General features: G+C 49.9%; 4 protein-coding genes across 4 annotated transcripts; all 4 read right to left on the bottom strand.

Moving 5' to 3' along the window:
• Nucleotides 1-136: 136 nt before the first annotated feature.
• N7518_005389 (putative GABA permease) lies at nucleotides 137-2,239 on the bottom strand (the record flags this gene model as incomplete). The annotated part of the gene is made up of 9 exons (XM_057186316.1): nucleotides 137-291; nucleotides 356-749; nucleotides 820-906; nucleotides 966-1,498; nucleotides 1,555-1,702; nucleotides 1,756-1,802; nucleotides 1,835-1,862; nucleotides 1,918-2,063; nucleotides 2,134-2,239. The coding sequence occupies 9 exons, from the start codon at nucleotides 2,237-2,239 to the stop codon at nucleotides 137-139; spliced, it is 1,644 nt and encodes a 547-aa protein (XP_057043086.1).
• Nucleotides 2,240-3,720: 1,481 nt separating this feature from the next.
• On the bottom strand, nucleotides 3,721-6,103 carry N7518_005388 (bifunctional K:H/Na:H antiporter NHX1; the record flags this gene model as incomplete). The annotated part of the gene is made up of 4 exons (XM_057186315.1): nucleotides 3,721-5,603; nucleotides 5,703-5,852; nucleotides 5,946-5,975; nucleotides 6,061-6,103. 4 exons carry the CDS (start codon nucleotides 6,101-6,103, stop codon nucleotides 3,721-3,723), a joined length of 2,106 nt encoding a protein of 701 aa, XP_057043085.1.
• A 611-nt stretch (nucleotides 6,104-6,714) lies between these two features.
• N7518_005387 (putative sucrose transporter) lies at nucleotides 6,715-8,777 on the bottom strand (the record flags this gene model as incomplete). The annotated part of the gene is made up of 4 exons (XM_057186314.1): nucleotides 6,715-8,039; nucleotides 8,093-8,408; nucleotides 8,510-8,549; nucleotides 8,611-8,777. 4 exons carry the CDS (start codon nucleotides 8,775-8,777, stop codon nucleotides 6,715-6,717), a joined length of 1,848 nt encoding a protein of 615 aa, XP_057043084.1.
• A 1,133-nt stretch (nucleotides 8,778-9,910) lies between these two features.
• On the bottom strand, nucleotides 9,911-12,257 carry steA (sexual development transcription factor SteA; the record flags this gene model as incomplete). The annotated part of the gene is made up of 5 exons (XM_057186313.1): nucleotides 9,911-10,154; nucleotides 10,206-10,289; nucleotides 10,388-11,911; nucleotides 11,969-12,068; nucleotides 12,128-12,257. The coding sequence occupies 5 exons, from the start codon at nucleotides 12,255-12,257 to the stop codon at nucleotides 9,911-9,913; spliced, it is 2,082 nt and encodes a 693-aa protein (XP_057043083.1).
• Between the last annotated feature and the right edge of the window lie 2,254 nt (nucleotides 12,258-14,511).

Below are 14,511 nucleotides of genomic sequence, written 5' to 3'. Positions count from 1 at the left end.
TGGGGATAGAGTAAAAATCGATCTTGTAGTATTGAGTACATGAACTTGATCTATAGGAATACTTAACAGAGCCTCACCCAGCATATCGGGCCGAAGTCCCACCAAAAAGCCACAATGTCTATCTATATCTTGGCACCTATTTAGAGTCCTGCTCCAAAGCCTTCCCTTCAGCCTCCGGACTAACAGTAGTCTGAGGCCCCTTATACGTCTTCCTCGCATGAAGATAATAATAAAGCAACGCCCCAAGCCAAAGACTCCCATTAATAACAACCGTATAATTCATATTTTGAGCTTCAAACACACAGTTAGCAAAAGCAAAAGCACCGAGAATAGGAATAGCATAGTGCAAACTCACGCGATGGATTCGGTCCCTCAGTAGGAATCATAGTAAGAACAATAACGTACATCATGTAGATGACGGCAACCCACCCGATGGGCTTACTGAGATACGCTCCTGTATAGAACTCACCGGGGACGAAGCGATCGCCGCCCCAGAGCAGACGCGCCAGGATGGGCGTTAGCCAGGCGAGGTCGTTGCCGGCTACGGCGAGCGAGAAGAGGGCGTTGGCGGCGGCTTCGTCGATTAGGCAGAGGAGGCCGATGATTATTGATGCGAGCACTATGCCGCATACCATGCGGACTGGCTGGTAGCGTGTGAACTTGCGCTGGCTTACTTTGCGGAAGAAGGAGGATAAGGGGAGGGCGCCGTCGCGGGAGAAGGCCCAGCTTTGGCGGGAGGCGGCTAGGACCTGGGTGGGTAGAGTTAGTTAATAGGATTTGGGATTTGGGGGTAGATAGTATGTTAGCATTGGGACTCACAATGCTCAGCCCCATGAAGAATTGCACAATCATTACCACGACCATGAAGCCAAGGGCACCGCTTTTGCCGAGGGCGTCGTAGTAGATCTATAGAGAACCCAGGTTAGAAAATACGACCCCATAAAAGAAAGAAGACGAAAACATACCTGAGTCATAGGCTGTCCATACTTCGAGTTCAAAATCCCCTCGATATCCGTATCCATCGACGCCGCAATAACCGCCAGCGAAACAAACCCAAGAATACCACATAGTCCAGCAGAAGAGATAATCCCGAGCGGCACGGCACGAGCAGCATGTGTCGCCTCCTCGCTCATATGCACACAGGAATCAAACGCACCAATAGTCCAGATAGGCGACAGCCACGCCAGCATAAACGCCCATCCAGCGGGCCAAGTAGTGAAGTTCTGTACCTCCCCAAAGACATACGTGCCCGGGTTGACAGGCGGGCTATTCTTCGCTTTGCCGATGGGCAGGGCGATGACGGTTGCCACCACGAGAGCGATGTTGAGGAAGATACAGGCGGATTGGATCCTCGGCATGATGCGGGCGAAGAAGATGGCGATGAAGCCGTGTGCGACGACTGTTGCTGCGTATGTGCCGTATATGACTGGTCGTGTCGCGGACCATTCGCCGTCGCGGGCTAGCGAGATCACTGAGAGGAGCATGTTGGCGAAACCATCTGATGGGGAGGTGTTAGTTATGGGCTTTTTTTATTTGGGCTTGGACCTGACTCACAGTCGATCGAGCATACGCCTCCGATCAGGCCGATGGTATTGCTGTATCCGACGAGGAAACTGAGCGGGTTCTTCCATTTCTCGGATGAGTAGTAGTGTGTCCAGAAATAGAGTCCGCCTGCGGTGGGCATTGCGGATGCCATGTCGGCCTGGTAGTTATTAGTTCTGTGGTTTCTAGGGCTATATAAGGAGTAAATCATACCATTGCCAAGGCCACAAGGAAGATGAAGCAACTCGCAACGAACCATCCTAACCAAGGAGTCTGTTAGCAATTGCCAGACGATACTCCTGAAAGAATAGATGCATACCCTATCCATTATGTCAGTCACAATGCGAACCAATTTCAGCCTGAGGAGTATATTACCCAAACCATTCCCACAGGACCAGCGGGCATTGAAAACGCCAACGAAGATGCAATGGAGGGTAAAAGCCCCATAATACTAAAGGCGACAGCAAAGATCTCAATCGTCGAATAATGGCGCCGCAATTCCTGCTTGTACCCGAGTGTTGCTGTTTGATCCGTCAGTGACAAGATCTCATATCGTTACATCAATTCCAATAAGCCGGGGAATATACACACCTAGCAACTCGGTATCTCCAGCCTGGGGCATCGAGTCATGACCTGTAGCTGTCGACTGACGCCTCTTGACCTTATGGGACAACACTTTCTCCATTGTATCATCCATGGCTAGGGTAGGAATGGTTATAGAGGAAATGAAGTCGTGGATAGGCAAACAAAAGCCCACGCGATCGAAGAGGAACACCTAAGATTCAATGGAAATAGAGCCTTCGGGATAAAAAAAGAAATAGGAGGTGTAGGCCTCAAAATATTCCGATGGACACGAGTACTATAAGCACCGACTCAAGAGTCGATAAGGTCTAAGTGCAGATCCTTGCCATCCGACCACGGTCTTGATAGACATAACCGTTGAATACCTTCCAATTCTAGAATACTACAAGATAACTAGATCGATCTATCTGTACTGCACGGTGAGGGGTACATGACACCATTTTGCATATCACTTCTATATTCGAGCCAACTTAGGTTAGAGGCGGCTGGACTAGCGGAGCGCGAAAGCATAAATACAAGCTTGTATGTGATCTTGAAACGTTCCGTTTCCCCCCTTAGGGTTCATCCCTTGCTGCCTTTTGATCGCTGAGTAAAACTCAGTACGTTGCTGAGAGTATTGTAGGTTGTTTGACAGGTTGCCTAGGTGATCGGGAACTTTCAATAGTCCTTGATAGGCAGCTTTACTACTATGTACTCCAACATATTCAAGTCGTAGACTGATCATAATGTATGTCCCTATAGGAAGGATATGCAAGGAAGCACCCTCAATATCTGCGGGCCTCACATTGCCCTGTTCTACTTCAATTCTTATGACTGCCTAGTACCAAACCCAGGTATATGTAGTTACTCCATACAACATTGTACTTACCTATACTCCTTGCAGATCACCAAGTCTAAGCCGTGCTGACATCTACTCCTATAAAGCCCCCTTCTAAAAGCGGCGCAACCCGGTTCAAAAACATGCCAGCACAAGCGCAAGCCGCAGAAGCTAATATAGGGATCAGATGACAAGAAGATAGGCACGGGCGTAAGTGTGCCCGAAACAAGCATGGCGCCGTATGTCGGACCTACGCCATCCAGCGCAGATAGCTGTCGCTCATCCGAGTGGGCGATAAGGCTGGAAGAGATAGGAACGCACGGCTGTACCTACCCAGGGCGAAGCTTTTGCTTATCGCAGGGTGTTACGTTTATTAAATCGCCATCGACGGAGACAGAGGGATTGTTCCTTCGTCTTACGCTTTTTGGATTGTCTCAGGTCGGGTGTTTTGACCATCTTGATTCTTCCCTTTACAGGTGAGAATCGAGATATCCCGAGTGTGGGGTAACGGGTAACATCGAAGTGCGGAGAACCTTGGAAAACCAATGCTATGACTGTTACTTTTACAGAGGGTACTTGTAGTTCCCACTTGAAGATCTTGTTGACTTCTATAAGTTTAGACCGGGGTTCGTTTACGCAACCTCATACAACCAAGCAATCAGGCTTTGGATGGAAGCCAAAATGCAGAAAAGCAGAACATTGACAATGCAGACCCAAGGCTAAATATACACCCACATCAAACAAAACAAAATGGAAGTCACTTCCAACGTATCATCATCTCAAACCGCACCAGGCCCAGGTCCCTTATGATTCGACTGGTCTAGTAAAAGCGTGGGTTTGATATAGTCCTCGTCAAGCTGGCGGAACCAAGCCGCATGGTCGCCCGAAGCACCACCCGAAAACAGTCCCCGCATCGCATCCCGTGCGGACATACCCGCTGGCTGGTGACTGGGCGAGACGCTGGTCGATGCCGCGGCACTGGTGGGTAAGACGGTCGAAGGCTGAGGGGGCTGGGAGGCGGATCTGCGGAGACGTGAGGCTCCGTTTGCAGCCGGCGGGAGGTCGTCGTCAGAGATGCCCTCAATTTCAAGATCGAACTCGTCAGGGTGAGTGTGATCGTTGGAGCGACTGGCGCCTGAAGGTGGCAGGCCGAACTCGTCGTCGCTGCCTTCCCCAGCACTCGGCCCAGCTGCGCCGTTGAGTAACGTCGCGGTGGATTGGCGGTCGCGCCAGGATTGATCTTTGTTGCTGTACGCGGCGGAGTACATTCTTGTGTGGGTATAGGGTGGGCTTGGGCGGCGGCTGTTGCCGGTGGAGTAGCTGTGTGTTCGCTCCCCGAGTCCAGCGCGTGGATTAGCCGTGACCCCATCCAAGGGGATCACCGAGTCGGTGCGTCGCGGGATGTATCCCAGGCTCGTGCCGGAGCGCTTATAGTAGGTTCCGCCATGGGTCACCTCGGTGTCGAATTCATCGTCCGAGTCAAGCTCTTCGACCACACCCGTTCGGATGCCGAGAATCTCCAGCATGCGTGCTGTGGTTCCGCCGAAGATGATCACGGTTAGCACCACGACAACAAGTACTGTCGCACGAAGTGCGGGCGCGTTGACTCCCGATAGACCAGCTGCTAGAGCAACACCGACGGCACCACGCAATCCAGCCCAGAAGAGCATCGCTTGATAAGCGAACGGCAACTCGTCGGGAACCTCCACGCCACGGCGGCGTGCTCGATACCGAATGAACCAATTGATAGCCTTGGAAAGTGGGAACACCGCGAGGTATCGGGAGAGACAGATACCAAACACTGCCACCATGATGAACAAGGGGTTGAACTGGAGGTTAGGCTCCACGAAGAGATCGAGGCCGAGGTAAATAAAGATGAAGTTCTCTGAAAGTTGAGCCATGACCTGGAACAGGTATTTGGTGGTCAACTGCGTGCGACGCGACATGTTATAGTAGGCGTAATGCTTGAGGGTGATACCACAAAACAAGAGCGAGACAATGCCGGATAGATGCACGCCATTGGAGAAGAAGTAGCTGGCGTATGCAACCAAAATGATCAAGCAGCTCTCAATCTTGGGCAAGCGCCGCACGAGAGTATATTTGAGACCCAGCGCGGTGGCGATTCCAACCAGCATTCCAACAACCATGCTACCAAAGAACACGAGCAAAAAGAGTCCCACGGCCTCAAATAGATTCAAGAACGTCAAAGAGCCAGCCGCGCCGGTATCGTGATACATCTGTGCCGTCTCGAAGAGCACGATAGCAATGGCATCGTTCAGAATCGACTCGCCAAAAATAATAGTGTAGAGCTTCGGCTCGACTTTATAGAGGTTGAAAATAGCTAAGATGGTGACCGGATCCGTAGCGGAGAGAGTTGCGCCGACCGAAATAGCTTCGACAAAAGAGATATTCAGCCCACTCAGCGGGATCCGTGTCCATAGGTATAGCACCAGACCGAGCACGATTGCGGATATAAAGGTACCGGCGAACGCGAACGTAAGAATCGTGCCGATATGTCGGAAGAAGTTTGCCTGGTGGAGCTCATAACCAGAGGCGAGAATAATTGGAGGAAGCAGGAGGTTGAAGAAGAATTGATAGTCGAAGGCGACGCTGTCTTGGAGGGTGGAGTCTGTGAAACGGATGAGTAGTCCAACGAACATCCCTAGCGACCGTTAGCAAGTCCGTACCAATTTGCGCAGATGAATCTGTGTATATTGTATATTTTCAGATCGCGCCTGCACCACTCGAGGATATTGCCTACCTGCAAAAATTGACAGAACCGTCTCATGGACAGCTTGGATCTTCCTCTGCTGAAGGATATAGCTCGTGAAGAGGGCGAACATCAACAACAGGATCATGATAAACAATGCCCAGGAGCTCGTGATCTCCTTGGACCCTGCCTCGGGGGAATCTGTAGTCCATATTAGTTAAATCTCCGAGGCTGAATAGCGCTGTATCGCGACAAGACGAGAGGGGAGCGATGAGGGGGTTCAGGCACGCGTACCATCGGGGTCGGAGTCTTCAGAGGCCCTCCCTACAACAGAAATAGACATGTTAGCTCGCAGTCCGAATGAGAAATCGAAGCGCAACGGTCAAAGCCATCGATCAGAGGGACATACGAAGCAGGGCGTGTAGGCCATCGTTCATAAATTGGCTAGCCATCGCGGCTCACGCCTTGGGAAGTATCAAAGGCCAGAGCGAAGGACTGGCAATTCACTCCCACAATGATATCAAGATGGCAGGACCAGGCGCACATAATCCACAAAGGAATGGATAGCGAAAGGTTGCGACAAGGTCGAATTGGGTTAGCAGTACGGAGCAATAGGACACGGACTGTTTAAGTTGCATCAGAGGGACAGATATGAGGTCAGGTACGGGGTTGTACAATACAGAATAAGAATACGGCAGGGCTGGCTAGGCCCAAATTAGTGGTGAAACTGGAACAATACGGCGATAGCGTAAGGTTTTTTTGCGTATCGTGTATTTAAAATTACACGTGGGCCGATTCTCGGGATTCGGCCAAATAAACAGGAACAAAGGGTTGGCCGATTCGGTGCAACACATCATCGTTATGCGATATAATTTGATTGACTCTAGGGCTGAATGTAAGGACCCACATGCTTTGTACGACGATCGCTATTCCCTGCAGAATCTCTTTATGTTGGTTATACACAAGGCTGGGGTAATTGCCTAAAACTGAATATATACGACATCGGATGATCGGAACATGTACAAAAATCTAATGAATGCATTGTACAATGTATATATCATGTCTATCTTGATCCATCCGAAACCCTTCTAGTCAACCATGCAGCCACCAACGCAGCACATCCACCAAACCGTAGCACCCAGCCCACGCTATCATCCCACGGCTCCCCTCTTTGCTTCTGGGATGCCTTGAAGATAGCACTGCAAACAAGACTAGACAGAATCTGGGGGAGAGAAACAGCCATATTATGCAGTCCAAGAATAATACCCGCCTGTGCAACATCCCCATTATCACGATAATCTTTCGGGTGTCCATTCTCAATATCACTGCCACCGACGCTGTCATGTTCACCGGAACCCTCATCCTGGGCCACATCTGTATGCTCGGTATAGGTATTCTGAGCTGCGCGGCGACGGTTTCGTCTAGAAGGATCAATCCTAGCTACCTCCGCCGAGATAAGAGCGAAAGGAGCCCACAACGCTACAGCCCATGAGACACCGACAAGGCCCACAAATGCCGACCCAGCTTGGTGGGAGTAGATGAAGAAAGTGCTGAACATGCACGCTGCGAAGAGGAGATGGGAGAGGAGCCAGACTCGCGGAAGAGTCAAGCCTGGGATGCGCAGGCGAGAAAGCCAAGTGGGTTTCTCTTCGGTCTCTTGTCCGACTGGAACGTCAAGCAAAGGCTCGGATGCATTGCCTGTCGGGATGCTTGAAAAAGATAGTCTCCTTGCGGCTGTCTCCGAATCACCGCCTAAATCACCGTCCAGAGAATCCCGTTGCGAAACAGTCTCTGGCGCCGGTCCATACAAGGGGACCACGAAAAGAGGAAGCAACATATTGGAAAGAAAAGAGATGATAGCATAGATAAGGAGGGCCAATGTCCCGACGCGAGTAGCATCTTCCCAGGCCTTATCAACCTCACCCTCGGAGAGATGGGGGTTATCCGCGAAAATGGGATTGACGTACAGCTGCCCGATATAGGTCGTGGAGTAGTACAGGAATGGGAACCAGCCCACCCACGCTGCGATCTGCACCTCACAGACTCGGGAAATCTGTGTTGGCAAGCTCCGAATGGACTTGATGACCTGTTTGAAAAAGGAGACCAAGCCAAGCTTGTCAGTCACGGGCCCGTCTTCTCGGGGATCCCGCTCTTGGATGTAGATGCAACTAATGGCAACAGTTGTGCTCAGAAAGACCGAGGCAAGTACGCACAGGACCTTGAACTGGGTATTTCCCAAGAAAGGGACAACCTTCGGCAGGTCCATATAGCCAAAGATATACCCTAGAATATTACCAACGCCGACCATACGACTGGCCCAGGCGTTGGACAGCTCCTGCTGGTGGGTAGGGCAGTTGTCGACAATGAATGCTCTGGCTGCAGCTTGCACTGTAGGACGGAGATTAGCCAAGTAACCGTAAATGTGAAGATAGAATGCGCACCGGTGTTAATGGCAAAATCAAGACAACACATGAAAATAGTTGCCATGATGATGATAACAATCTTAATCCCTGATGCTTCAACCCCGAATATAGACAGAACACCTCCCACAATCTCCTTCACCCATGCCAGAGCTAGCAATGAAACGATAGTTGCTGCGCCTCCAATGACCATAAATGGTTTCCTCTTACCCCACGCGAGTCTGCAGTTGTCGCTTCGAATACCGATGTATGGTTGCACCAGTGCGCCCGTCAAGGGACTGGCTATCCAAACAAAGGCAAGAAGCGACTTGCTCATCCCGAGGGATAGAAGGAATGGCTGTAACCCGTCAGTATGTTCTTTTATCCAAGCTTACAGCTTCCGAAATGAAAGAGGTAAGGTGCAAAGTCGGAGTCCTGTAAGTCGCGACTTATACTTACCGATCCATTAGAGAGTTCGACAGACCAAACAATCTGAAGTCTGTCAAAGAAACCCAATATCAATAAATGGCCACAAGTCAAACCCATACAAAACTACTTACCCACCAATAGAAAGAGTCAAAAGAAACATGTACAGCGCATTCTTAGACGACTCATCGGCACCGGCAAAAGGGCGCACACCACGCCTCTCTGCAGAGCGAGTAGCAACCATGAGAGGCGAGCTTTCGTCAATATAACCAGGGGCAGGCTTGAAATTCAAGGCTTCCATGGGAAAATTACGGAATCCGGCTTTCGATGCGTTGAAGGGATTAACTCATGAAACTGGGTGGTTTGTGTTTGGATATGGTTGGGCCTGCTGTAATTTCCAGCTGCTGACTGTGCCTCGGGGCTCAACTGAGCTGAGGTATGCTTTTTCGATGGTAGTTGCTGAGACCGGGGATTTCCTTCATTAATTTACAATCCTCGTGTTCGTGGTAGTGCGGACCGTGGATTGTTGGAGTGTGGGGAAGTAGATATCGTCGGAAAGGAAAGATGGGGCTATGCTGGGTGTTGGCAGCCACGCATCATTTACTGCCAGCAGTCAGATTCGTAGCTGAGAGAGGCTAAAAGGCGACAGGGTATAGCCCTGTTGATCAAAGCGCGGTGTGTCAGCGGGCGATCTGCTTAGATTCCATTCCTAGCCCTGGGAGGCGGCAGGGTATCGACGTCAGCGGCACGTGATCTACTACATAAAGACCATACCAGCCCTTAATCACATCATTGCCACCGTGGACATACTAGCAAGAGAATATTGGTAGTTGTAAAGGTTTTCAAGTGTTTTTCTGATTCCAATTCAAGTCGTTACACAATGTCTCTGTCTATATAGTGTGATTTGAGGCGTGCAAAATAACCTTACCGTTCCCAGCCGCTCTCCATGGACAATACCTGACGATCCAAGAAGAAGCAAACCCGAATCCTTTCCTTTCCAACCCATTTCCCATTGAGAGATATTCGAACCTCACTCGTGCCCGTGCCCGCCAGGCGTGAAATGAATGTCTGCCAGCGCAACCCAATTCACGTGCAGGGCAGTCGGCACCAATAATACACGGCGTTTCCTGTAACCATTGCACAGTTCGAGAACCCAAAATAAACCCAATAAAACCAAAGGAAAAGGAAGACTGTGTCAAAGACAAGCAAAGACATAACACGCGGGCTATACAAGAATATCGCGTTATGTACAAGGCCAGCATGAGACCATGTGCGATTAAACAAGAGGCGCTAATAAACCCCGAACCCAAAAAGGACGCCTGTATGCGCCTTAGACCCCAAAGAGAAAGGAAAGTTGAGACACATCCCCGTGATGAGTACATGAGGTGATGCATCTACTGTTTTGCAGCAGACACATCGTGCTCTGTGGTATTCTCACATGTGTTGTTGGAGAAGTTGCGGAGCGATCATGTGTGAAGGCATACCGGTTAGGGCGGACGGCATGCTCAAAGGAGCTGCCATCGACGTCATGTTGGGCATGCTAATCATTGTGTGAGAAGGCTCCGGTGGGGACATGTCTCCCCTGGGGGAACCGAATTCATGTGTATCGTTCTCCAGATCTTCCTCGGTCTGGGAGATTATCTGACCATCCTGCTGCGCTTCATGGATCCGACGATGTCTACCGAATATTAGCACAAGTCGTATGATAAATAAGATAATAATAACTTACTGCGCAAGATTATCCGACCTCGAGAAAGCTTTGCTGCAGTAAGGGCAGGGGTACGGACGCTCTTGTGTATGAGTTCTCACGTGTCTAGACAAAGGGGTTAGTCGGCGGCTATTGAAACGAACTCACCGGCGCACGGTGCAAACCTGCGCCACCAGGATGAGTGCGAATAGAAGTAAGCTTACCTTTTGAGGTGCTCTAATCTCTTGAAGGTTCTACCACATGACGGGATAGGGCAAGAGTGGGCCTTAGTTGGATACGGTCCCAACTCCATCATGGTTGCACTCCTGGCTCTCCGAGTAGGACCAGGCGCCGAACGCTCCGACCGAGGATTATGGTTTTGAACCGCAGTCTCGATGGCACCACTGCTTGGGAGAGATGTCAGATCATTGGATTGGTTTGCCATTGAGCCTGAATGATGCGCAGTGCTTTGATCCAGGCTTTGCAGCGGCGTGCTATGACGGGACATTTCGTGGTAAATATCCTTTTGTGGCAGCAGCGCACTCGGGTAAGTGCGAGCGAGTTCCTGGGTGGATTCATCCCCCTCCGCGACTGGAGCGACTGAGCTAGAAACTGAACGCCGCAGATCACTTGGTCTGTGAGCAGCGTACGAGACCGACTGGACTCCCGGGGTCGTTGATTGGACATGAGCTGCGCCACTGGGAGTCGCAGCACCGCTGTTCGGCGGGATAGATGACCGACGTCTGCGCTGCTTGTATGTCGGGGATCCCTCGATGACGGGATACGGGTTTGCCGAATAGGACCGGGGAACAGGCTGATAGTGAGCATTAGACAGGTTCGAAGGAGGCAGCTGCATCATATGGTGATAGGCGGGCCCGCTTGAAATGTCTGGAATCGCTGTGTAAAGTCCGGTGTCTTCGTTGGCGATGTAAGCTGGTTCCGATCCGAGTCCGACCGAATGCTGTGGCGGGGTGACTGGTTCAAAGGACAGACCGCGATTGCTGTAATCCTCATATTGTGAAGATACAAAGGATGGCGCAGGGGAGTACTCGTAGAAGGTCGGCATGGAAGAGTGGCGCTGATGAGGGCGGGGAATGGGCATTCCGTGGCGATCGTACTGGATGGGGCCATAGTCCTGCTCGCGCTTAATGATACTCTGGACTAGAGTGTTCGAAAGGGGCATCTGTGGGTGGCTGTACATCTGATTCCCAGAGTCGTCTTGCATCAGAGGGATCGCTGGGGGAGCCATCTGCGGAGGAGGCATTGCGTCAACGGTCCGAAGCACGGGGGAGTTGGGCTGGCCATATGTCGTACTTGCGTGGGCAGCGAACGAGTTCATATTCACTTGTTGTGACTTGGTCAATTGCTCGTACAGAGACTGAGACGAGTCGAATTCGAAGGACATGGCCGGTTCGCTGACTGCGACCGTGGTGGCCTCCTGGTTCATTTTCTCGCGCTTCAAGTCCCGTTCCAGTGCATCGAGGAATAGCCGGTCGTGCGGTACACCGTACCAGTAAAACACCTTTTGCTTCTTTTGGGTCCGAATACAGTTGTTCTTGTACAAGAAGTCCAGGAATGGGCTCTTTGGATCCTCCAGCACCGCGTCTACGCCGGCCTTGAGATTTCGCAGGTCCGAGAAAATGCCCTCCTCAAACTTTTTCGAGTTCTTCACTGGACGTCCAAAGGCTTGGAATCGAAATGCGAGACATCGAACAATATCGGTACCGGAGATGTGGAAGAGGCCGCTCCTATTGAGACCGGGTTAGTCGGCTTCCCAAACCATCACGCTCAAGAGTGAGACGAACCAGTAAACACAAGAGACATAGTCGCCCGTAGGAAGCAAGAAGCGTCGAATGAGTTGATCCGGTTGCCAGTCAACGGGAGCAGACAGAAGAAAATATTTCACTGGCCCCATGTCAATACATTGCTTTGATGCGGGGGATAAAGACAACCCAAAGACATACGATTATCCACTTGCTGGAGAGCAACTTGCGCGTCATGGGGTAGGCTTCGCTGTGCTTCGGTGGAGAGCATAAAAGTTTCGGGCTTTTGAGGTGGTGCCATCGGAATTGGAGCACCTGGTTGAGGGTACATTTTGTCTGTGAAAAGCGCACTATATAGATAATTAGCACCGGGGAAAAGACCGCATGATAACCCATGCGCAAACAAAGAGGCGATCTGAGTCCAATTAAAGGAACCCTCTGCGACTCTGCTGAGACATAGCTGCGAGACCTCGGACCAAACTCACCAGCTGAGTGGGTGAACGGGATAGGACCGGAAGTGCGAGGATCAACGTCGCCCAGTAAAGATGATATCCGATCGGGAGATGTTCTAGATCACACAAGGAATGCACGAAAGGCTAAGGGAACGGAGGAACCAGCCTCGTAGACAAAGAGAAAGAAAGAGAGATTGTCAGAGAATGGAACTGGACCAGCCGGTAAGCCTCTGGGAATTTTCGCGCGCAGCGGAAGAAAGAAACGAAAGTGAAGAAGAAGCTCGAGTATTGGTGAAGAAGAAGAAGGGGGGGGAAAGAAGATACAGTCAAGTCTAATAATAATCGAAGCTGGGAATGGGGGAAGCGCCCAGGGACGTCTGACCGGTCATAAACTAGTAATGTTATTTTGGGTTATTCTTAGTCATACCGGGCGGAGGCCTTAATAATGGTTGTTAATGGTCCAAGGGTGTTATTTATGTTATTTATGTCATTAATCTGGTATTGGCGGTAATTTACACTGTATTTATTCGTCATTTACAGGGTCGAACGGGGAATCCAGTTTACTCGGGTTCAGGTACACATCCCATATACTTCATAGATGCCCAGGTGATATATAGAGAAGATGGTTTTAGAATCAACACAATACATCCAAGTGCAATAGTCATTAGTCTTAGAACATATCAAACCAAGACTCTGTTCTTATCGAAGCGAATATACCCCCCTCTGTATATTTGTATATTGTATAGTATTGTATGTCAAAATTCATGATTGGCCCAATCCACATGGTGATCAGGCTGCATGACCAAGTGATAAACACATCACTTGCCATATTCAGATATCCTTTTCGACCAAAAGCCCTGTGAGTCCAACGGGATAGGTGGAGACAGCCAAGGCTCATCAAACTGGCGCTGCGATGTGAAGCACCCGCCCTGTTGTTTCAGAGTTGTAGTGGGCGCTTACATGCATTGAAACCTTCCCGAATTTTCTCCTGGTATTTTCTCCGAGGGTTAGTTGTGTATAAACTGTGCTTTGGATTGTACATCCGGTATTTCCGACTGATCTCGTTTGGACCAAGCCCGCCGCATGGGACTCGTCTAATGGGGAGTGGGGGTTACCACCTAGGCACGTAGTATCTATTAGTAACTTTATATTATATTTATATTATATAGACGCAATATTATACCTGAGTGCTTTCTACCTGCAAAACCAAGCCAGACAGATTTGTATTTGTATATCTTTACCCTGTACCTGTACTGTGCCTGGTCCACTTTTCCCCAGCCAGCCATGTCATAAATAAGATGAGCAAAGTTCTAGACCACATGGGTAACAGGTACCGTAGGGTTTCTATAGGGTGACATAATTCCAAGCTTTGGATACACCCCACCGCATGTGAGTCGGTAGACTACTGCCACTCGTCGCATATGGTCTCCTGATCAGAAATTTCAATGAGATCAGTAGCCTAAAGGAGCTTCATACTCTGAGATGGTTGCACACCGATGTATCCGAAGAACAGGAATATACAATCATGTTATCTTCCACATAGATCATCATTATGTACGTATCTATGTGTCAGGATGTCTCATCCTTGAACTAAAAAGATGGTTGCATTCGACTACTCTTATCGACTATTCTATATCGACTATCGCCATATCGACTATCAAACCAAAAAGTAAGACACAGAAAAAGAACTAAAAACAGCATCTATTGTATCTAGCTCAATGGGGCGCTACTAGATCGAGAACTATCTATCCACGATTCTCATGCAATCAATATAGACTCTGGCTGGAGGTTTCAACTCCAATCAAGGTTTTCCAGCCCCTGAGAAACTAGCTGATAGTCTCGGCGGAGATACCCAGCTAGTGCAAACGCAGTATATACTCCGTACTAACTCTATATGTACATGGTCAGACCATCGCACAGGGCACCGGCAATCAAACCGTTTGATCGTCCGCCCTGAAACGATCTAGAACTCGACAATTGACAGAAACGTGGGGATGTCATTCCTCGACTCATGCAAGCAACCTCATGAGGAAAACAGGTCGTTCGACGACTTATTATCGAGGAAGAAGAAAGGCGGATTCGTAGCCCGTCTCGCCCCGTTCTTGAAGGGAAGCAGGACTGACGGGATAATCC

This window comes from Penicillium psychrosexuale, assembly GCF_028828465.1.
Source record: "Penicillium psychrosexuale strain IBT 29551 chromosome Unknown utg000003l, whole genome shotgun sequence".
NCBI lineage: Eukaryota > Fungi > Ascomycota > Eurotiomycetes > Eurotiales > Aspergillaceae > Penicillium > Penicillium psychrosexuale.
The sequence above is the reverse complement of the archived record's forward strand: the minus strand, read 5'-3'. Positions and strand labels throughout refer to the sequence as shown.